The sequence below is a fragment of the Schistocerca nitens genome, chromosome 4 (assembly GCF_023898315.1).
Source record: "Schistocerca nitens isolate TAMUIC-IGC-003100 chromosome 4, iqSchNite1.1, whole genome shotgun sequence".
In the NCBI taxonomy this organism is placed as follows: Eukaryota; Metazoa; Arthropoda; class Insecta; order Orthoptera; family Acrididae; genus Schistocerca; species Schistocerca nitens.
In genome coordinates this window covers 352,210,399-352,234,701 of record NC_064617.1, presented here as the reverse complement: position 1 = coordinate 352,234,701, position 24,303 = coordinate 352,210,399, and the positions used below count along the sequence as shown (strand labels likewise).

The 24,303-nt window shown below is 39.1% G+C and overlaps 1 protein-coding gene and 1 long non-coding RNA gene across 3 annotated transcripts in view; one reads left to right on the top strand and one right to left on the bottom strand.

The window, feature by feature from the left end:
* The window catches only part of LOC126251961 (breast cancer anti-estrogen resistance protein 1), a 487,115-nt gene extending 484,627 nt beyond the window's left edge, over positions 1-2,488 (top strand). For both annotated transcript variants that reach the window (XM_049952724.1, XM_049952725.1), the window contains exon 8: positions 1,183-2,488. In XM_049952724.1, coding sequence (XP_049808681.1) covers positions 1,183-1,634 — 452 coding nt within the window. In that variant the 3' untranslated portion in view covers positions 1,635-2,488. The remainder of the gene's footprint in view (positions 1-1,182) is intronic.
* Positions 2,489-11,705: 9,217 nt separating this feature from the next.
* Positions 11,706-24,303, bottom strand: part of LOC126251962 (uncharacterized) — a 30,001-nt gene continuing 17,403 nt past the window's right edge. Inside the window, exons 2-3 of the long non-coding RNA XR_007545815.1 lie at positions 19,127-19,368; positions 11,706-12,416 (exon numbers count right to left, since the gene is read on the bottom strand). This is a non-coding gene — a long non-coding RNA (uncharacterized LOC126251962). The remainder of the gene's footprint in view (positions 12,417-19,126; positions 19,369-24,303) is intronic.

Below are 24,303 nucleotides of genomic sequence, written 5' to 3'. Positions count from 1 at the left end.
TTCTATTTACATCAACACTAATTATAATTTTACCTCCAGAATGTAAATATTGGCCTTTAGCTGTGGTATCATCTCTGACAGACTCAATTTTGGAGCAGTATCTTGTGAATCAATAGCAGAAACAGACAGTAACTATCCAGTGAAAGGTCTACTTCATTTCTACCAGATATCTTGAAAAATATTTTATAGAAGTATAGAACTGGGAACTACATAAGAAAGCATAATTATTGTTGGCCTCATATTATTTAGATCTCAAACACATAAAGTGCAAGTTATGGTATTTCAGTGAGCCCCAGCAAATGAAAAAAAGTTTAAAGTAGAAAAATAAGGCTTTGCTGTATTTAACTTTTAAAATGAGTTATATAATGATTACTTCATGTGTTATTTAACTCTACTGATATGAAGATACTTACATTCCAGTATCTAACGTAATGTTTCTTGTTAACAGGTGAAAGGATAATGTAATGATAAATTCTTGGATATTTTGTGCATTATTTCACCATTTCCTTAATGATTTTCCTATCAGTTGCATTGTTTAAAAAAAGTGTCTGCAAAAAATGTTACATTTTATGTGCACAGTTATATGTTCTTTCTTTTGTGGAACACCAGAACACAGTGATAGTGAATGATAGATGACACTCCTCTCCTTTTCTGTTCCTTTTTTTCCCCCCACCTCCCTGCCCTACAATCTCCCAATCTCCTGATGCTGCACCTGTTGGCAGTCTAGCCCTTGCACACTCCCCAGACAGTGTTTGCCTCTCTCCTCACCCATACACTACTATTCCTTCCCCTTCTTCTCTTCTACACCGCCTCCAGATTGCTACTTGCATCCCATGTGATGTTGCATTCTGCCTCGATATGCTGGCTCTCTCTCTCTCTCTCTCTCTCTCTCTCTCTCTCTCTCTCTCTCTCTCTCTCTCTCTGTGTGTGTGTGTGTGTGTGTGTGTGTGTGTGTGTGTGTGTCTTCGTAGTAATCTATCTTTTCCTATATTGTTGATATTCCTACCTGGAGTTTCCATTGTTTGATTAGTATTTAAGAAAATTAAGATCTGTTCTCACATTCATGACATAAGTGTAAAATATTGTATTGTTTGTAGTTTGTTACATTGACTGGCTGCTATGTCATGACAGAAGTGCACTATCATCATGGGAATAATGAAGATTTTTATTTTTCCTTTTCAGGAGAGCCTAAACAAACCACCGAAACAACACCACCAGCAGATGGAAGTTCTGAGCTGGATGCCAACGATCGACAGGTTTTAGCATTTTATGCTGCACAAACAGCCACACATTCTGCATTATTGACCCACGCTATTGATGCATTTCTCCAGACTGTTGAACGTAATCAGCCACCGAAAGTGTTTTTGGCACATGGAAAGTTTGTAGTCCTCAGTGCCCATCGCCTAGTGCATATTGGTGACACTGTCCACCGGAATGTTGTCCACCCAGGTGTGCGTGCACGAGTCCTCACCTGTGCAAATGCGCTAAGTGAAGCTCTTGCCACAACTGTTGCAAAGACCAAACGTGCTGCTCTTCACTTCCCTTCTGTCACAGCAGTGCAGGAGATGGTTGACTCAGTTGTGGATGTTTCCCATCTTGCTCGAGATCTCAAACTTAGTCTTATTCACCAGTAATAGCAAAACATATTGCATAAGGCATTAAATTGAAAGATGAACAATTTTGAGGTGGGTTTTTTCCCTGATAGTCATGAAATGTGACTGATTATTCATTCCTGTGAAGTAATGGACATGTCTGTGGAACAATTTCCCCTATGAAAGATGAACTTTTGATTGCACAAGGACAGTGCAAATGTCTGTATAATCTGAGCAGCCTGCTTAATAGTAATCAGAGTATCAATAATGGCGTCCGCAGTGTAGAGTAAGGGTGAGAGGAAGTTTGTGCTCATAGTTTGAAAATACTTACTGTGCTATTACTATGTTCATCATAACAGTTTCATTCACTGCATGTATGCAGATTTGAAGTAAGATGAATAATGATTGTGTATCTATGGTATAATATTGTATGATGTGCAAATATTTGTTGTTCTTTTTTCTCATTCTGAACATTTGCTATAGAAAAGTATTACAATGTTTACTCCTTTCAAGGAACGTAGTTGTAGATATGCAGCTATACTGTAGCAGCTCTTGTAATATATTATCTTCTTCCATGTATTGTAGAATCTTAAAAGTCATTTAAGACTGACAGATAATTTATTGCCATTGAGCATGTCATTATATAGATTTGCTGATGAATGTGTGTATTTATAATGTCCTTTTTAATCAAAAGCTGAAGGAAGGTGGAAGAAATGTAATTTTCTGTGGAATTTCCATCTTTGAAGATGTGGAGTGCTGTTGATGATGTTTTATTTTCATGCTGATTTATGTAATATTCAGCTACTGAACAGTTTAGCAGTTTTACTGCTCTGCTGTTAAAATATACTGGCTGTATCCTGTATTTCAGTACAATAAATGTAATGTATTATATAAAAAAATTAAGTAATTTCAGTGTATACTTGTCGTCGTAATAAAATTGCGTATCATAAAGAGTTTAACTGTGTGAATTGTACTGTGGGGGGCTGCTAGAGATTCTTTTCTCTGAAAATCATGTTGCTTCCAAAACTCCACCATTGTGGCTTCAGACTTGCTAATCAGGAGTGACCAGCCACCATGTCATTCACAACCAATGGTGCCATTTGGATGTGGTATGGATGAGCATGGAGTGAGCACACCCTCTCCTGGCTGTTGCCAGCTTTGCAGGCCTTGAAACCACTACTTCTCATTCAAGCAGCTCCTCCATTGGCATCATGAGGCTCAGTGGACCCTATTCCATTCCTCCCACCAAGGAAAAAATCCCAGCAGTACCAGGAATTGAACCCTGGTTCACCACATGGGAATCGGCCACACTGATTATACAACTATGGAGACAAATCAGATAGCTTCCAAAGGCTCTTAAATATCTGAAAATATTTTGCCTAATGAATAACATTAAATTTTAAGTAATAATTAGCATATTCCAATGATGATGTGTAAACCTACCGTAAGATGAGAGTAATAGGATTTCTGTCTCAACGGTCTCCAACAAAAACTGCTGCAAAACAGTTCCAATAAATTTTATGTAACTCCTATCCTCACTAAGGTAGGATACACTCTGTAGATTTTTGCATCTAGACCATTTGTTATGTTGATCATAATGGATAACTTGAGGCTGGTGTTTAATCTGATTACAGTAAACCATTTTGCTCTTCGATCTTGGAACCACATAGCAATTAAGTAAAGGTCCTCTTATGACCCACTGTCTAGCAAAACATCATCCATCTTCATTGAAACAAATCACAAACCATTGCTTGGAATTATCTCAAGTTCTTATACTTCCCTACAGTCTTTTACACCACCTGTGCATCCTGCAGTTTGACACAATTAACATACAGGCATTTAAAAGTTCTTCAAATCTATTGTTAATTTGCAGTTCTCTTTTATGGCCATAGGGGTGATCAACTGCAGCTTCAGTACATCCACATTCAACTCAAAGTTCATGTAAGGGTCCATAATGTAGCATGACCCATGTAGTTTCAGAATGCAATGCATTAATGTATACGACTTTCCACAAAAAAGTATGATACAGTGAATATCCCACAGCACACAGAATGACATTGTGTGTATGAAACTTGCTCACCAAAATCATTTAGGGTTTTGGCTTAGTTTTCTAATCTAGATTGTCAAAGTCATTGTGTTAACTGAGGTGGTGTCCAGTGGAAAACACACATTGTGGATAATGTTTTGAGATTTTCTTTATGAGATAAATATTTATGCAAAATATTTTCAGAGGAGTATAAAAGATATCTTCAATGTGGGACTGAGGTCAGTCATTTTGGTTGGCAGATTTGCACTCATGTGGCAAGCTATGATGACCTTTCTACAAAGAGATAAATTATGAGACAGAAAAGCTAGTCGGAACTTACCATCATAAGGTAAGTGCATAGTACTGCTGATAGACATGTATAAAAATAAAAGGGACATACTACTTAACTTTTGAAACAAATAGTCCCTTCTTTGGGGAGGAGAGAGGGGTAGATTAACAAGAATGGACAGGTCACAATTATGCTTGACAATGTTCCTGGGGGAATTCCATTTTCCCATCTCTCATCATATCGGGGTATGTGCAGAATCTGTTCTCATTCAAAAAGAAGATGCAATCCCACTTCATGTCCATCCAATCCCTACAATCTTGGTACCATTGCACATGGTGCTGCTCATGTGCAGATGTCAATGCAACACAATGTGCTGGTCACTGGGCATTAAGACTACCTCCACACAGTCACCATACCACTGTGAAGTAAGAGATTGTGTATCTAACAGACCTGTTAAATATGGTTGCAATTTCACTCACTGTTTGGTGTGGGTCCCTTCTTGTCTGTTGCACATAGCGACCATCTGCAGCTATAGTTGATCATGGTGGACCACGTCCTCTCCTTTGGGCAGCAGTGCCTTTGGTTTGGAAGGCTGACAATGCACTTGAAGCAATGATATGAACAGTACCAAACTCCTGGGCTACACTTCTGACGCTTCATCCTCCTTCCAGCTTCTCGATGACTCTTCCCTGTGTGAAATCATGCAAATGTTGTCTCTGGGCCATGTTGTAATGAACAATATCACCACAGTGAACTGTAACTACTTGCTGATTGACATAAATTTTCTTGTTCAGTTCCATCAACTGCGTCACATTGCGGGGCTGATACTATAGTCAAGCTGACCCGAAACCATATGATGCCCAGCTTCCTGTGCACGACTGAGAGATGTCTGACAATATCCTTGTGCTCTTTCATTCATTTCCACTGAATTTTTAATACATTATGTTACTTTATCTATCTTTTCCTTAAGTTTTGCAGAGAAGTGTATGCATGCTTCCACGGCCAGTGTCAATTTCATTAAAATTCTTCTTGGTGTATTAAACACTGAAAAGTTCAGGATGAAATAACAGCAATATTATTAAAAGGATAAATTGCTACTCCCCATAGAGAGGAAACACTGAGTTGCAGACAGACACAACAAAAAGACTGCTATACATTTGAGCTTTTGGCCAAAAGGCTTTCTTTCAAAGTAGAAAAAACACACACATTCACACATGCACAGCTGCATCCAGCCACAGCATCCAAAGGCAGTGGTCATGTGAGTGTGACTTATGCTTGAGTGAAAGTGTGTGTATGTTTTTTTTTAATTCAGAAGAAAAGGCCAAAAGCTTAATCGTATAGCAGTCTCATTGGTGTACTACCATATCATATTACAAGATACTTAAACTACTGAAATATACTGATATTTCAGCTGAGCTGCGTAGTTTTTTTCATGACAACAACTAATTAGCTGGACAGTGGGTGCAGCAGGATATCACTTTCCTAACAGTGTTGCTAGACTACCGAAGGTAGCCTGTGCAACTTACAAATGGCTGACCACATATACCCTCCTTTTTACACCCATCAATGTTATTTTAGGGCCAATAAAATTTAACAAATGTGAACCACTCCCCAGCTAATTAGCCTTGCCCTCAAGGAAGACCGCAGAAACTCAGCTGAAATGTCAAAATTTTAATATTTCAGTTATTTCCTAAGGTGATGTGGCAATACGCCCAGAAGGATTTTAATGAGACTGCAGTTATTGTTGCTTATTGGTTAACTTTATATGGACTAAAGTTTGGATATGAGCTTCATTGAGGCTGAGGTCAACATCAAGGAATGTGGTTTTGGACTTTGAAAAGGAATTAAGTTGCTGAAGTAAACAGAGGAGTTCTGTTTCAGTCCAGGGCATAAAGATGTCTTCGATAAATCTATACTGAGCCAGGTGGTCCAGATTTTCAGTCACGGGAGGTGCTTCTTCCAAGTGATCCATGAAAAGATTGGCGTAGGAAGGGGCTGTCCTTGTTCCTATGGCAGTCCCTTAATTCATTTGTAGGCCTGACCCCTCAAATGTGAAGTAATTATGTGTAAGGATGATGTTCACTGGGGTGACAGTAAACAAGACTTTAGGAAGTCTTTCAGGTGGCCATTGGGAGAAATTACTTGTTCACTTTATGACGAGTTAGCTGATGACAATGTGTTTAGAATTAAGAGAAATATTGTATGTAACTGAATCTGAAATGATTTAAATTTTTTGATATGTTCAATGACAATACTCTTTGCGCACCTTATTAAAAGATAAGGTTGGTAGCAACCAGAAACAAGTGAACATCAGTCCAAAGTCACACACCTTCTACTGAAACAGCTACTTCCGTCTGCCACTGTGCCTTAATTCTTCATAATAGTGTTCTATGGCTAACAAGTTGTGTATGTGTGTAGAATGTTGAGTATACTGTGGTTGCATTGTGGTGTCAAGTAGGCTTCTAGGTGGGAGAGGAGTGGGAATTGATTTGAGACTTTCCAGGAAGTGATAGGTGTCTTGTATGTAGGAGAGGAGGCTGTATATGATGGGTTGGATGTGTCAATCAACCAGGACTGAGATGTGTTCATAGGGTCACTAAAGCCAGCTATATGAGACAGCCAGGAGGGTTGAATAGGTAGAAAGTGAGTGGGTGTGGACCAGGAGATAAGAACTTCTCTGGAAACAGTTGTGAATCCTGGTGAATGACCTAGGGCTTTCAGGATTTTTTGCAACTCAGTTTGGATGGAATAAAAGGGGTTATTAGGAGCAACTTTGTCTGTTGAGGTGTCCAAGAGCTGACAAGACCCCTCTGCCATATACCCTTCATGATCAAGTACCACAGTAGTAGAGCCCTTGTCTGCAGAAAATGGCTAGGGACTCAGCTTGAAAAGTTTGGGATCTCAGTGAAAGTTCTCAGGAAGGATTGAGAGGTAAGGTTGGAATTAAGGAATTCCTGGGATTGCCTATAAATGGTGGTTTTGGGAAAGAGGTGTAGGAACTCTTTGGCATATGTGTTGTAACTATTCCAGACAATGTTTGATCCTCACTCTGTTGGAGTGCTTTGGGAATGGGTGGTGAAATGTTCCAGTTGAGGCTACAGATGAGTAAGAGGATATCTTTGGCTAGGGCATTGTGGTTGAATATGGATGAGGAGCTGAATGTCTGGCCTTTGGAGAAAAGTGGATACCTTAGGATTGGAGAGGAATTTGGATGAGAGTTTTAGGACTGAATAATGGCCAGGGTTGTAAGGTGTTGAAGTTTGATTAGGGATATAGTTGGGCTTAGATAGGAAATATTTTGGGATTGGGAAGTTAAGTTAGTAGGCCAGGCTGGGCTCACCAGATAGAAATGTGGGGTGGTAGATGGCAGTGTTGTGTGACAAATGAATGCACCTTGATGGACTGCTGTGGCTCACTCTAAACACATATTAAACAGATTTTTATAAATATTTCTTCCTAATTAACCCAGAAATGTTGGAATTTCCTAGTAATGCCACCAATACCTACTATATTACACTCCCATGCAATCAATTCAGTTATGTCTTTGTCATGACTTTTGACATGAACTTAGATGAACAGAACTTAGAATACATCCTGAAATCTCTGACATACACCAGCTTCTGTGCTGATAATTATACATAGGGATACTGTGGATGTATTGAGTTTTATTACCTCTTAGCAAGAATGTTTCATTTTGAGGAAATATGTCCATCTACACACCTGAGTAGAGGAAGGGATTGGTTGATAAGGTACATCCTAAGCTATCAAGGAATAGTCAGTTTTACAATGGAGGGTTGTGTGGAGGGTTAAAAATATTAGAGGGAAGCTAAGACTCAAATACAGTAAGCAGGTGCAAATGGATGTAGGTTGCAGTGATTATGCAGAGATGAAGAGACTCGAGCAAGGTAGACTCATACAAACCAGTCTTAGGACTGAGGACCAGAGCAACATTTACTTTTAATAAGGCATATAAATATTTAAAAGAGAATTTGTTACACTAAAAAATAATTACAGGCAAATGAAGAAACACCCTGAGTAACTTGGCTTTGCAATTCTGAATGGGCACTCATGTTCTGGATAATACACTCTAGGGCAAACAAAAAATAAATTATGCACCATGAAGGAATTATCCAAATGGGTTGGATATCAGTAGACGTGCTGTACATGTACAGACAAACAAATGATTACACTTCCAGAAAAATTACAGTTATTGAAGAGAGAGAGTTTCACAAATTGTGCAAGTCCATAACATGTTGTTCCAGCTCTGGCAGTTATTGGCTTGGCATTGATTGATAGGATTGATGGATCTCCTCCTGAGGAATATTATACCAAATTCTATCCAGTTGATGTGTTAGACCGTCAAAATCCTGAACTGGTGTGAGGGCCCAATATGCGCCAAACTTTCTCAATTTGGGAGAGATCTAGTGACCTTACTGGCCGAGGGATGGATGGCAAGCACAAAGACTTAGAGTAGAAGTGCAATTATTTTTGCCTGCCAAAATTTTTGGAGATGCTAAGGAAGGGAGAATGTAAGGCAGCTGGTACCCCACTTTTTAGTCAGTCTTTTAAATAGTAGCATATTGCCTTTTTTGTATTCGAATAGGAATATTTTTCGTTGTTTCCCTTCTTTTCCCTGCTACAGCAAGCCAAGTCATTCATAAGAAAATAACTTTGTGTGTCAGTAAAATTTACATAGTTCAATTATGTGAAATTGAAATAACACAAAACTAATTTTAAACCTCAGACTGGATTTTATGTGAACTAAAAGTTTGCATGTGCTTCTTCACTAAACAACACAGGGTTCCCAGAACCCTTCTGATGGTAACAGAGACACTTTACAGCATATTTCTCCATGTTGCATCACTTTATAAACTACATTTTTACCTCAGACCAGATTTTACATGCATATTTTACATGTACGACTTTGAACCTCTGCATATTGCAAACGGATAAAGATACCAAGAAAATTTTCAAGGTTATTTGAGTTTGGGATCTTAGGAATATATCAAAACATTTCAGCCATTCCCTATGTACAGCCATTTTGTAAGCCTTGGTTAGGTTTTGGTCCACTGATGATGGCGAAAATATAGTAAAAACACTCTTTTTGTGGGGTTCTCCAAGGAACTGCCCATGAACTAATGGTGCCCCCATAAGTCCCATCAAGCCTACTGTAGACCTCATCACATACAAAAAGAACGAACTGATTTGCTCTCTTTGCCTAAGCAGAAGGAAGTGTGCAATATTCTGTAATGTAGGGTAGTGATATTAAGATGATCCTTCTGTTGAGTACACAAATGGTCCCTAGCCGAAAGGCTATCCAAAACACTTGACCCTATCTTTTTACCATCAATAGAACCTGAGGTATGAGCACCAGAAAATCGCATTTTAATCCATGATGTTTTGGAGTAAATGAGATATGCATGCTGTCACATGCATACAAACTTTCCACAGAGACCCCCGTTAAATATAAACAATAACAGAGGGTTAAAGCTCAAGGATACCACAATAAGTTAGCAAAGCTATACTGTTCCTTAAATGTATGAGAGAATTCTTTTTCTTTAATTTATAAGAAAACTAAACCTTTAAACTTGATCAACATTAGAAAAATTGCCCCCCTTCCCAAGGTACTTAAGGTTTTAGCAACTATATTCATTATTTTAAAATCAACATTACAATGAATACAATGTGCATAACACTGTTGACAGTAAAAAAAGAAAGAGAGCATTAACAAATCAACAAGCACAAGCAGTTACAAGAGCAACCAAGTGCACATTCAAACCCAATAAAGTGTCTGAAACACATGAATTAGCCAAAACACAATAACTGCCCTGAGCTCAGCCCACACCCCAAATGGTTGCTCATTTCAGAACAAATTTTAAAACACATGCATAAAATGTATATTAAATTTACATAACAAATAAATGGCAAGTAGCACATGAGCTTCCAGACATGGCAGAGAGAATTAGGGTGGGCAACTGAGCCCATGTGCTAGCCAGTACTTAAGATTAAGAGAGTAAAATTTATATAACAAAATAAATTACAGATATGAATATAACAGAGGGAAACATTCCACGTGGAAAAAATATATCTAAAAAGAAAGATGGTGAGACTTACCAAACAAAAGCGCTGGCAGGTCGATAGACACACAAAAAAACACAAACACACACACAAAATTCTAGCTTTCGCAACCAACGGTTGCTTCGTCAGGAAAGAGGGAAGGAGAGGGAAAGATGAAAGGATGTGGGTTTTAAGGGAGAGGGTAAGGAGTCATTCCAATCCCGGGAGCGGAAAGACTTACCTTAGGGGGAAAAAAGGACAGGTATACACTCGCACACACACACATATCCATCCACACATACAGACACAAGCTTGTGTCTGTATGTGTGTCTGCTTGTGTCTGTATGTGTGGATGGATATGTGTGTGTGTGCGAGTGTATACCTGTCCTTTTTTCCCCCTAAGGTAAGTCTTTCCGCTCCCGGGATTGGAATGACTCCTTACCCTCTCCCTTAAAACCCACATCCTTTCATCTTTCCCTCTCCTTCCCTCTTTCCTGACGAAGCAACCGTTGGTTGCGAAAGCTAGAATTTTGTGTGTGTGTTTGTGTTTTTTTGTGTGTCTATCGACCTGCCAGCGCTTTTGTTTGGTAAGTCTCACCATCTTTCTTTTTAGATATAAAATAAATTACAGCATGTACATGGGCCCTTTGATGCTGACTGAGAAACCCACAGCAAATAACTGAATCTATTTGACCTACAAGTACTTAATGTTTCTTAACTGACAATGAGAAATAAAACTTAAAGAGTATGTGCACCGGTAGTGCAGATAAAGGCAAATCTGTCAAATAAATATTTTAAAAGTACCTAAACCTACAAATGATGATGAAAAATTTTAATGATAGCTAAACCTAGGAAATAAATGCACCAGTATTGCAGGTAAAAGCACATCTTTCTAGAAAAGCTACCCACAAACAGATCTAGGTAAAATGCAAGTTCTTTTACAACTGATTCAATGTTTAACTTATTACTGTGATGTTAATCCACATTAAAAACATCAACAAAATTAATGGCCAGTAGCATAAGCCAGACTAGCTTATAGCAAGAATACCAAATGAAACTCAGTACCAAATGCACAGAGGTTTTCATAAACTGTGATGGACACTTTACTGCACAAAAGAAATGACACTCACTATTACTCTTGCATTGGTCCTATGAGAATTAGGGCTATAATGCAGTAGACAACCACTAAAATAATATAAATTTCATTGTAGTCCATGTACGAGACAGTCAGGATGTCCCGGTTACAGGAGCAATTAGAATGTGCCAGACTGCACGGCAGTCAGCTGGCTGTGCACAGCCAGTTGTGAGCAGGGTGCCTCATTGAGAATGTGTGGCTGCCTTCAGTCTCTGCACACTTGTCAAAGCAGCCAGACATTGTTTCTATCCTGAAAGAGCTTCACAATGACTATCAGTACAGATGAATTGATTCAAAAATTGTAAGCCAAAAGCAATATGGGATGTGTCTCATTAAGAATACAGCAACCATGACATGAAGGGAAGAAGGGAGGAAATCACAAATGTGATGTGTAAGGAGAATATGACTGAAAATGAAAAGAATGAATTTGGTAAGTTATTTTTTATCTATTACATTACAACAGTTTGTTATATGTACAATAGGAGAGAAGAGTGTATCAGTGTACAGTAAACAATATTATAAACTAATTCACATGGATGCAATAATAGTTACATTATCCAATTGCTTTATATACTTACTACACCAAAGCATTTCCGTTTTGCCATGTTAGCGGATTTTCATTCACAAAATAATCCACAAACAGATCCCTATAGGCTCCCTCTACTAATAAGACCTCAGGGAATTTCCAATTGTGGAGGGATATACTGAGTGTCTCCACGTTTATATCCATCTCTTTCTCATACATAATTGTGTAAAAAACAACATGATTTTATTACCACACTTGAAAATTCTTCTCAAACATCTTTCGGGTGATACAAAATTCTCCATTTATTTGCCAGAATGCCAAATGTACATTATGGAGACCAAGGGCCTCATCTCCAACAATGACATATGGCACCAGTACTCAACTGTTTCATTTGGGGCTTTTCTCTGGTGTTAGTAAATCTTCATTGACAAGTTTTTCATGCAAAACTGATTGCTCACAAACAGATGAGTCACTACATTTCTCGTATGCTCTGACATGTATATAAGTGAACTTACAATCCGCCTCACTTAAAGCAAGTAAAACAATGGAAAAATAATTTTTATAATTATAGTAAGTGAGCCTAAAGAACGCACTTTTTGATATGTTTTGCATTTTTATTAAAACCATTTGCAATCTCAATCCATCTTTCCTCATGTCATTCCAGAAACAATATTTGCCTCATGTTTTCCCAAATCACCAAGCAAGTTTCCTATATGACTTCTCAGATGGTGGTATATCCCAACCGAAAACTGTGAGTCAGTGGTGCTGTACTACATTCTGTAACTAAATATCTGAAACAAAATACATGTTCATATGAAAATATGGAAACTCACGTATTTGTGACAGAAAGTTTTGTATCTGATTTTAATCGTTTTTGTTTCTGACTCAATTTTTTTTTTCCATATGAACATCCTGAAATTGATCCCACTAGAGTTAACTGAAGCAGTTTTTGCAGGTAAACCTCAACAGCAAAAGTAGAAGAACGTTAGGACACATTTCAGCTGGAATTAATTTGCAGAGCAGGTGCTAAAAGTGGATCAACAGCTTCATGTCATATATATATATATATATATATATATATATATATAGTACAAAAAATTACAGTGTCTTAAGGAAACTGCCATAAACAATAAAACTCAAGCTAGCCTGGTTGAAACAGACATTGCTGAAAGTAATGAAGAGGATGGTGATGTACAAATTCATTCACCTGTTACCAAAGAGAGGCAGAAAACTAATGAAGACAGTTTGATGATGTACTTAAGCAGAGCATCACAATGAGGGAGGGTAATAAAGGAACCAAGCATCTGATTCAGATTCACTATTTCTGCTTTCATTGTTAGAAGAAATTAAAAAGATTCCAGAACATCATAGGCTTACTACAAAAATGGGGATAGCTGATGTCATATAAAGGATACAAATGATGCTGCTGGAAGCTCTTCACCATGACCGTTCTGAAAATGTGCCAGTAACATCAGTCACTGGACCATATAGCTGTAGGGTCTAGGAGATTTAGCACAGGGCAAAGGAAAGTTGCCATGGTTATTCCATGCCTGTTCCAGATAGACACAAAATTGGTGTGGAATGTGTTATTATCACCTACTGACTAAATTGTATCAACTCAGAATTCTGAAATTCTGTTTCAGTAATCAGTACTACAAGAACATTAACATTCAAATTTTTTTCAAATGTTTTTAAAATTTACCATATAATATTACAATAATTTTCAAATTATCGTATACATGGACTCATTTTAAAACTATCATTTCTGTTCAGTGAATTTATTCATTTTCAGTTTTTTTCAAATTCTTAGCATTAAAATTTAAGAGCCAGAGGAGAAATTGGTGATAGTTCAATTTTTTCCATAATTTTGGTGCTTAACTGCTGTTAATTTTTTTAATGGTATGTTTTCTCATCTGTGCAACCATTAGTAGTTAGTGCCATATACCTCTGGAGTTATTAGTTGCCATAGAATTTTGCAAGAATAAATATCTTGTAAGAAATAAGTAAATTGTGACTACCACCATTTTAACCCCCGACCCTTCAATATTTTCAAATATTATTAAAAATAAACTTTCATTTTTGTTTTTTGTACTCACCTCAAAGCAATTAACAATTTTTCTTCTGGCCTTACATAAGCTCACATATGAGTATCAGTAGTGACAATAGATTTTTTTGTATGATTGCTCTGACATTCTTATATAGCTAAAAAACAGTATGGTTAGTTTTGAAGATGCTTTCAATAATTTTTAAATAACCTATTGTGTGCAACTCCACAAGTAGAGGATGAATCCAATTTTTTTTTTTTTTTATTTTTTTTTTTTTATTTCATGTGAGACAAATGGTAAACAATTATAACATCTTCCACATCAAACTCACTCAGCTGATCGGTCCTGACTGATTATCAGCTAGCTATCTAAATGAGATCTCAACATTTTGACTGCTGTAGCCAGGCTACCTAGTGCATTACAGCCCTTGAGAATGGTGTAAGTGATCACATCCATCAACCAAGGCAGCAGGAAACAGGTCTAGTTGAACTCTAACAAACGACCCCTACCGCAAAGGCAGAGGGAAGTGCCAGACTTTTGGTAGTAATAGACATGCTGCCCATTGCAAGCATCCATCATTCAGGCATGACAAGTGGACCCTGCGTGACTAGCAACTTCAGGCTACAATCCAGACAGATGCTCTCACTGGCAGTGAAACCCCAACAGCCTTCTAGAGGTTGCTTAAATCATGCTTATGGTGCCACAAGACTGCCACTTACCAAGACGTCAGAGAAGTCATAGCTAGGCAAAGAGACTCAAAGAAGTATCACGAGGGCAAGAATCAATATGTCTGTGCACATGGTTCAGTTCTCCTTCATTTGAAGGAACACCAGGGAGGGGGGTGATGGTGACAAGACCCCAACATTTAAGGGGCAATCTGTTGTTCAGCAGCCTAATTACCAGGGCTAACTCTGAACTGACATAAATGTGCCCTGAGCAGTCTCTTAGTGGCTCTGTCTAGAACAAGGAAACTGATTGGGGATATCACTTTGATGACATTATATGACCCCAAAAAGAGGGGGAACATCATAGCAGTCGCCTTCTGGTCAATCTTACTCTAAGCCCAGGAATTCTTTGCACAAAAGCATCACCAACCTTTAATGAGGCCAGGCACCTACCTCTGTTATATCAGGAAGCCTCCCTCTGGTGTGCAAGGTGAATATTGTTTCTAACAGCTTCTCAATTTTCCCTGATGACATTGGAATTAATACCTTCAGGAAGGTGTTAATTTGTAGACCACAGGTTTGACACAGTCAAGTTAACCAGAAACACAAACATCAATAAGGCAGGTGTACTTTGGGTATTTCATGCACAGCTGTATTGCATGCACAATTAAGCCAGTCAACGGTCAGATCCCACTTTGCCTGAGACTGTACATGGAGGTGATTCCAAGTTATGATTAACTTTTACCTCAAATGGTGGCATTGGATAATAGGGCTGGTTGTAATGTGAGAAACTGCACTATTAAAACAAAATCTTCTGAATTTCTGGGATAAAAATGTTGGTGAATTACTATTCACTGGATGTCCTAAACACCAAAAATATTTTGGCAAGTTGCTGAATGGTAACCTCAATTGTCATAGGCTTACTTGGAAGCAACTAAACAAAATGGATGAATGCTTCAACCATCACATATATGTATTGGTTACTGCTTTCAGTACAGAGGAGAGGCCTGAGGTAGTAGATAAACAGCTTATCAGTAGGGCTCTCTACCTAACTGGAACACAGACTGCCCCTGCAGGTACTAGATTAGGTTTAGCCATTCTGCATTCCTGTCATTGGCTGACAAACTTTCTTATGTCAGCATTCAAACTTGGTCATCTTAAATTCTCCTTAATCCTCATGAATGTTTTATAAGTACCCCAAAATCCCCTACATAGAGATTGGTGAATGTACTTAAAAACCACTGGAACCAATTCCTTCAGAAGACAAATCTTCACCTTCTGTCATAGCTGATGTGGTAACACAAGGCCTTTATTGATGGAGTATTGTGGTAATTGTTGACCATCTATAAACTATTGGTTCATGTTATTTAACTGAGCTTTTTCATCTTGTTTCTATTTTAAGTCACTGAACAATGCAGGTATCTTGCTGAGAACTGCAGAAACACATGGATTGCTGGCTAATTTCTGGGGTTTCAACAACTTCTGATTCACAGCAGAACACGCAACGGAGGGCACCAGCAACTTAGTTGTCTGCACCTTTGATATGCTTCATTTGAAAGTGGGAGGTGGAAATTCTAACCTCCCAGGGAGCAATCCTGTCTGCTATACAGTACCCAGATTAAAGCCTGGTTATTTGTTTCCAGCTGGGATAGTTTGCTTTCAGGATAGAACATAAATTCTCAAATCCGAATAGGACACTCATGGCCTCCAGTTCATATTCAGAGCACTTAACATCAGCAGACTATAAGAACCTCAATGTGTAGGTGACCAGCTTCCACTATTCATCACACTCTTGGAGTATCACAGCCACTATCCTTGAATTAGAGACATCAGTTTGCAAAATAAACTCTCAGTCAAAATTAGGAACAGCTACAACAGGAGCACTAGCCAAGGTCATTTTCAAGGTGTTGAATGTAGATTGCTGGCTGTCAGTCCACAAAAAATTTTCACCTTTTTGGCATGACTGATTCATGGTGCACCCAACTGGACAAAATTAGTGATAAATTTATGAAAAAATCACCATTTGTATAATCCTTGCCATCACCTTCTTGTCTTTAGTTGGAGGGAATTGGTAGACAGCCTTAGTGCGATCCTGATTGAGCCTGATTCATTCGTCCATCATGATTTGTACCAAAAAAGGAAATCTCTCAACAGGCCTAATTTACTTTGGAAGGTATCACAATCAGTCTGGCTTTGCGTAAACAGTGCAAGACCTGCCATAAGTGATCAAGATGTTGATCATATGTCTTACTTAATTTGAGGTCTCCTAACACAGAATCATGAGAGGCTTTGACTCTTTGGCTAGCTGCACCTGATAATAGGTGTGATTAAGATTGAGAATGGTGATATACCAAGCTCCTGAAAACCAAGTAAAATAGTTATGGAGGTTGAATAATGACAGTAATTCTAATATCACTATTCAGTTAAGGAAGCAGTAATCAACCACTGTTGCCACAGGGCTTAGGAACTAGAAAAATAGGCAAGGCATTCAGTGTCACTGATGGCCTAATCATACAACCCACCAACAGTTGCTCTATAATCTTATGCTGCTCCTTCATTTTTGGAAGAGACAGTCAGTAGGGATTACACAGCAAATATCTTTTGTTAGGCTGAAACTTACAAAAGGAGCTCTCTACTCACATAATCTAAAATGCATCCTATCTTCTTTTTAAAAAAATCACAACCAAGCAATGCATCAGTCAACAGAGCCTTGACAACAGTAAAACTGTGAGATCTGAGTTTCTCCTGGCACATACAATGTTCAAATAACTTATAGGAATGAAGCCGGGTAATGTCATCGACAACTGCTGATATTCCACAAGAACATACCCTGCTATTTTTGAGGCAAAACTGCAGCAAGTAAGTGCTATGTAAGGGAATTTAAAACCTCAACTTTCAGAGGAACTCTGGAAAGAATGGTTATAGTGAAAAACACATCAGACATGCTTTGAGCTATCAACCAACCGTGCACTGGATGAGTGATGTTGACACTGAGATGGCATCAAAGTCTACGGCCTTTTTGCCTTGCACAGGGAACATTTCAAAAACGATGGGCCATATTTTGTGGAAGTATGATGTGAATTGTATTTTTTGACCACCACCTAAGATCAAGGACCTTTTAGGTTCTGTAAAGGATGATCCTGGTTTCCATAAGGCAGATGTCTACCATGTTCCTTTCAGTTGTAGTATGTAATATATTAGTCAGACTATCAGGACTGTGAAGGACCGGTGTACTGAGTATGAGTAGTACACACACTTACAACAGGTGAGCAAATCTGCCATTGCAGAACGTTATCGTAGCATGAGTCATCTTATGGGATATAACAACAAGGAGATTTGAACATGAATTTCCAACTATTGGGATAGTGTTATTAAGGAAGCTGTTGAAATTAAATTAGCAAGTAACCTTCTAAATACAGATGGTGGTTTTTGTTTAAATTCTGTGTGGAATCTTGCTCTCTCCCCTGACAAAAAAACGGAGGGACAAAGTTTAATGCTACCTAACTATTGATAACTTCTGACATGGGTCATCTTTGGTTTGTGATAGCACTAGTGTTAACAATGTGTGTGAGCATTATCTTTTCAGAGTTCCACTGGAAATTCAGGTTTTAAATTTTCTTGCACAGCACTTATTTGCTGCAGTTTTTCCTTGAAAATGGCATTCCTGTGGAAATACAGGCACTTGTCGATGACATCACCCACGTGCATTCCCATAAGTTATTTGAACAACAGAATAACTCATCAGCCATGACAGAGCCTGTAACTCCCTAAATTAACACAGATATTACCCAATACAGTCAACAACTCCCCATTGACAATATGACATTGCTTGATTATTTCTTTTAAAGGAGGAAGTTCACCAATGTGAAAACTTTTGTTATTCCACCAGTAATCAGCAAAGAGATATTACTAACTGAATGAAGTAAACCGCATATTGGCTCATGTTACAAGGTGGTACAAACAAAGGGCAAACCTAAATTCACAAATGCTGAGTCTTTCATAAACCAAATGTTTTCTATTTTCATTACTGTCTTATCTAACTCAGTAAAGGTCTCTGGTGTATTGGTGAAACAAATACACAGCCAGTCTTCTGAATGCATACCCTCTAGAATATTGCTCTTACTGCCTCCAGTTCAGTAACTCGAAGGCAGAGAGATGACATGGATACCTGAACACCCTAAATATATTGGTCGAGTGGCTCGTTATGATTTAGAGCATGACAAAATGCTGAGTGGCCAACTCATTTTTAATTCTACTTGAAAAAAATTTTAGTAGTAAATTTTTGTTGATTCTGATGAATGAGTCACCCTTACAAAGGGTCTTGGCTACAATTCTGCTCAATTTATGACAGGTTAATGGATAAATAATTTGAAATATGACTGAACTGGTAATTTGCAGAACTTTGGTCTGATTTTGCAAATAGTTAACCAAAAAATATCTACAATCCCGCTACTCATACCTATTGATAACTGTCAATGCTCTGTACTATAGACAAAAGCAGATTAGGAATTTACAATTTACAATTCCTACCCGAAGTTTCAAACCCCTCACTGTGGCAGTAAGAAAACCATCTTCTTTTCCCACCTACAGGTATCTTTTCAACAGAAAACTGGCATCAAGCTGTAACTCACTGATTTTACTGCTCAGTTGTTCAATAAGAGGGACTTGGTTACAATTGGTATTTACCCAACTTTGATCCCGAATGCAGTTACACAAACAGTTCAAATGTGACCGAGTCCTAAAGACTTGCCAACAAAAAGCCAAAGCGTCTTGCAATAACTGGATGTTTACCTCCATACTTGACAGCAAACTCCACATTGCACAAAGCACAGGCATCAGCTACCTCACCCATTGTGTCAGTTGTAGTGTTGAGACAGTGGTCCAGTACACTGTGCAGGCATTGACTTAACTTGGCTACACTGCCTTCTATGAATAGTCCATGTTGACAAGCTCATATTGGAGTTGCATTTTAGACAGGTAGTTTATCCCCACCACAGCTCTTCTGTCCACTGCTAGTCCACCTTTACAGCCACCTGGTATCAAGAAAATAAGCAATAAAGTTTGCTAACACTAAACAACCTGATTCCCTACCAAAAGTCCTTAATTTATTTATAACATCAGCAGACTATTAGTCTGTAATGGCAGGGAGGTTGGGCCTGAGATCAGGCAGTTGCTCTTAATTAAGAAGACAGTCTTGTCTGTCACTTACAGCCACTCTTCCTCCCATCAACGCACCACTCTGTACTTCCACAGTGAGGTGATAGCATGCAGGGGAATGGCACACTGAAATAACTGAGGATCTTGACATGGCTCCTTGACTGCTACACCTGTCCTATCATTCCTCACAATACCCATGTGTCTTGGCTCTCAGCAGAAACACCGTTCCTTTCCCAGCCTTTGTAGTCAGAGGAGGGCATCCTGGATATACTGGACTATTTTATATGCTGGGTGCAGCCATTGTAGAGAGCGAAGGGCACTCGAGGAATTGGAACAGATAAGGAATTTAGAACCCATAACACATCTCATCTTCTCCAGTGCCTGCAAGATCATGTATAATTCTGTGTGGAATAGAGTAAACTTGTGAGTAGTTGGAACTTGAGGACACTATCGTGAAAAACTACAGAACAACCAACAGCCTCTCCCTGTTTAGAGCCATCCATAAATATAGATACAGAGTTGTGGCACTCAGTTAAGAGGAACACCATTCTCCTGCTCAAAATGACCTGACAACATGACTCCAACTTGGGACCTAAGAAAGCACTTAGAAGGGAAGAGCCAGATAAAGATGGGGAGGTGGCCATGGAAGCCCCATTGATGGAGTTGCATTGGAATACTGTGTCTGCAAGTTGTGCTGAACACCTTACTGACATCAAAGAATACACAAATACAGTGATGTTTATGTAGGAAAGCTTCCTGGATACCTGCCTTTAGCAGGCCAGATTTTTGACAGTGGATAAAAATCTCCAGAATCCACACTGAGAGTTGCCTTGTCTCTAATATCCAGACCAGATGATGGTTGACTATGTGATCTAGGACTTTTCCTACACATCTAATTAAGGCAATGCTCCAATAACTACTGGTCTCCTGGTTTGAGGAGAGGTTTCAAAATGGCCTCTCTGCACTAGATGGGAAAGTGGCCTGTTTGGAATTTCAAATTGAAACATTCGAGAAGGATTTCCTTTAACACCACTGCCAAATGTTGAAGTATGCTGCACCAGATTTGTTCACAAGCAGGTGCAGCATTGAGAGCCTCAGACAGTACTGAATCCTGCTCCTACATGAAGGAAGGACAATTGTAGAACTCAGAATTATTGGATCTGAAGTCCTACTTGCCCTCTCTAGAGCTGCACAGTAGCAGTGGAATGCTGGATCCTGACTGGTGTTGGCAGCAGTCATTGCAAAATGCTCTGCCATTATCTGAACATTGTCTCCGGACATTGTTTGGAGTCACTCAGTTTACAGCATGGGTATGATTGGTAACTGACTGTATTTACCAGAAATCCTCTTGCTAGTTTCTCATAATTTTAGTGAACAAGTGGAACAGTTGGTAGAATCCAGGAAAGCTTGCCATGATCATTTCTTGATTACGCATTGAGCCTTAGCTCTAGCTCCCATAGGGCTCAGAGCCATTTGAACCTTACCTCTAGCAAGTTGAAAGGCTGCAAGATTGTCTGTTTTTGGGTGGTGTTTAAACATTCATAGAGTCGCACACCTGACCCAGATTGCTGAGCAGCACTTATTGTGATGTTTCAAGGTGCACTAATTATTTAGTTATTTTAGTTTGGCACACTAATGTTATAGTTTAACTAACTCTTTAGATTACTGTAGATAATCATTTGATAAATAAGCTCACTGAAGTTCTTTCAGTTACAGTTGTTATAAATCTTTGACTTTATCCACAAATTTTTAAGCATTGACAAAAAATAACCAGGTCAATTTATTGCAAATGTTCCTTGGTTTAGTTGCCCACTGTATGTATTGCCTCCAGATAACCTGAGGACTCTGGAATGGATAAGTCAGTGGTATGGTGGATCACTTGTTTGATGTGGTCCACCCATTCCTGGCTGCTGTTCAACGTTCAGATACAGCCAACTGGCTGAATAACATCCAGTTAGCACTGCTGACCACCCATTTTGGTGACCTCTATTCAAGTAATGCTCCATCCAGTAGATGAATTCACAGCGAGAAGTGGTCACTGAAATGTAGGTCATCAGCTGCTTCCCACTGAGCTGAATCTGCGAGGGCAGGAGAGCAGAAAGAGAGGTCAGTGGCTGAGGATGATACAGTAGCAGCTGAGAAATGAAAGGGACTGCCTTTGTTGAGGATCCACAGCTCCTGAGACATCATGAGGCTTGCCAAAACTCAACCCCTAGGGCAAGTAGAGTTCAAGCCTTATAATATGTTATGGACATTGAAGTCACATAGTGAAGAAATTAATGGGGAAGTTGCAGAATAAAGCTGCGAGAGCCTCAGAGTTTACCACATCCTGTGAGGGGTAAAAATAGTGAGCAGATAGTGACCTAAGCCATGTGAACTTCAACAGCTAATGCTCATAGATCAGTAACTAAGAAGAAAGCAGAGGAGTCATGTGCATTATTGATAAACACAGCTGTGCCACCCTTTGCTCTTTCCCCAGTGAGGTCGTCCTTGTGATGGGAGGTATAGCCCCTAGCACAGGGGTGTCAGATACTTTAAAATGTGTTTCTTGTAAACACAACCACAGGGGGTTTGCTTATGCTAGGAGTTTTAGTTCCTCCACATGAGTCCTGAAGCAATTCACACTCCACTGTAGTACGGGAGCCATTTATAATGGAGGTAGCACTTCCACCCACTCTTTCCGCTGAGGAGTGGGGCCTGCAATGGGTGAACACACTGTCTTAGGGTGAGAGGAGTGCCCTAGGCCAACAACTAGGTCTGTAGGCCCCGAATACAAATCAAGAGGGATATTGACATCATCAGACTGTTTCTCTTTTTTCTTTTTTCTTTTTTTCTCCAGAGATTGATGCTTGGCCTTTGATTTTTTGGCTTGGGGAGTTTTGGAGCACAACTGCATCAGTGGTAATGACAGTATTGGATGGTGCATCAGACTGAATCTTTGGAGGGGTAGGAAGCCCCACAATATCCGCAACCACAGCCTTTTTCATGTCCGGGAGAGGGGGAGGGGGGGGGGGGGTAAGGGCTTCAAAATAACTGCAGTAATATAAGTGCATTAACAAACACACATACTAGTGCTGACACTGGCAGCCTCCATTTGTGTAGCACCATCAGTTGTCTGAACTGGCTTTTTAAGAGCTGAAGTAAAGGAGGCAGTGAATGTGGGGGGCTGTATGACCATACATCTTCTTGGCCTCACCATGCAGGATGAACTTTGTAGTGTTAAGCTCTTGCATCTTCCATTCTTCAAGATATATGCTGCAGTCCTTACTCCAGACATATTGATCCCTGGAGTGATTTTCACACATCATACGAAATGAACAAACAACTTCATGGGCAGCCTTAGCACATTTACCACAAGTGCCTTCTCCCTTACATCCTAAAGTGGAGAGCCCAAAGCACGGCATTTGAAAAAAACATGTTGGGTTGAGGACATGGGGACATATGCTTAAATGAAGAAAAGCAGCCTTGACAAGCTCTGGGAGTTTAGTGCTACTGAACGTAAGATTAAGGAGTCAGATTTTACCAAATTCCCATCCACTATTTTCATGATATTCTGCACATTCACAATGCCTTCTTGAGCCTACTCAGCTGACAGCTGCGAAGCCCATACCCTGCAAACAAACACTGAGTCCCTGAGGGTGGGACAACAACAAGTCAGCAAAACTTAATTGTCCCTTAAATATTTCAGAGAATTCTTTTTCTTTAATTTCTAATAAAACTACACTTCTTAACTTGATAAACGTGAAAAAAGGCATGCATGAGGCACTCAGCTAATTTAACAATTATATAGGTTATTTTAAAATCAATATTACAAGGAGCACAATATGCATAACATTTTAAGCATTTAAAAAGAAAACTTTCAGATTAGCAACTTTAAAAATAAGAATGGGAGCTTAAACAAGCCATACGAAATTATTCGCAAGAGCAACCATGGACAAACTTAAACTCAATAAAGGGGCTGAAACACATGGATTGACCAACACACAATGATGACCTCAGCTTGGAGTGTACCCCAAAAGGTTGCTCAGTTCAGTACAGATTCTAAAAAACACACATAAAATGTACCTTAAATTTACATAACAAATAAATGGCAGGTAACACACAGTTCTCCAGCACCGGCACAGTGAATTCGGGCTGACACCTGATACCATACGGCTCACAAGTACTTAAAATTGACAGAGTAAAATTCATATAACCAAATTAACACCGACTGAGGGGCCCAAAGCAAATAAACGAGATGGTTTGACCAACATGTACTTAAAGTTAACTGACAATGAAAATGTTAAAGATACCCTAACCTAGAGAGTACACATACCAATAGTTCAGATAAAGGCAATTCTGACAAAGAAAAATCTTAAACATACCTAAACCAACAAAGTGCATGCACCAGTAGAGCAGATAAAAGCAAATCTTTCTAGGTCAAAATTTACTGACAATGAAAGATTTTAAAGTAACCTAAACCTAGGAAATAAACACACCATTACTGTATGTAAAAGCAAATCTTTCTAGATCAGGTACCCACAATCAGATCTAGCTAAAATGTAAGTTCTCATGGTGGACACTTTACTAAACACAAGAAACAGTGCTCTCTGTTATCCTGAATTGGGCCTAGGAGAACTAAGAATGGTGTATGCAAACACACACACACTACCCAATGCAGCAGAAAACAGGCATGGTTGAACTCCACTGTACTACCCACTAGTCCAAAGCAGAGGGAAGCAGCAACTCTTCAGTAGGCATAGACACCCCTCAAACCCCCCCCCCCCCCACACCATCCCACAAAGTAAACATCTGTCATCCAACACATGGTT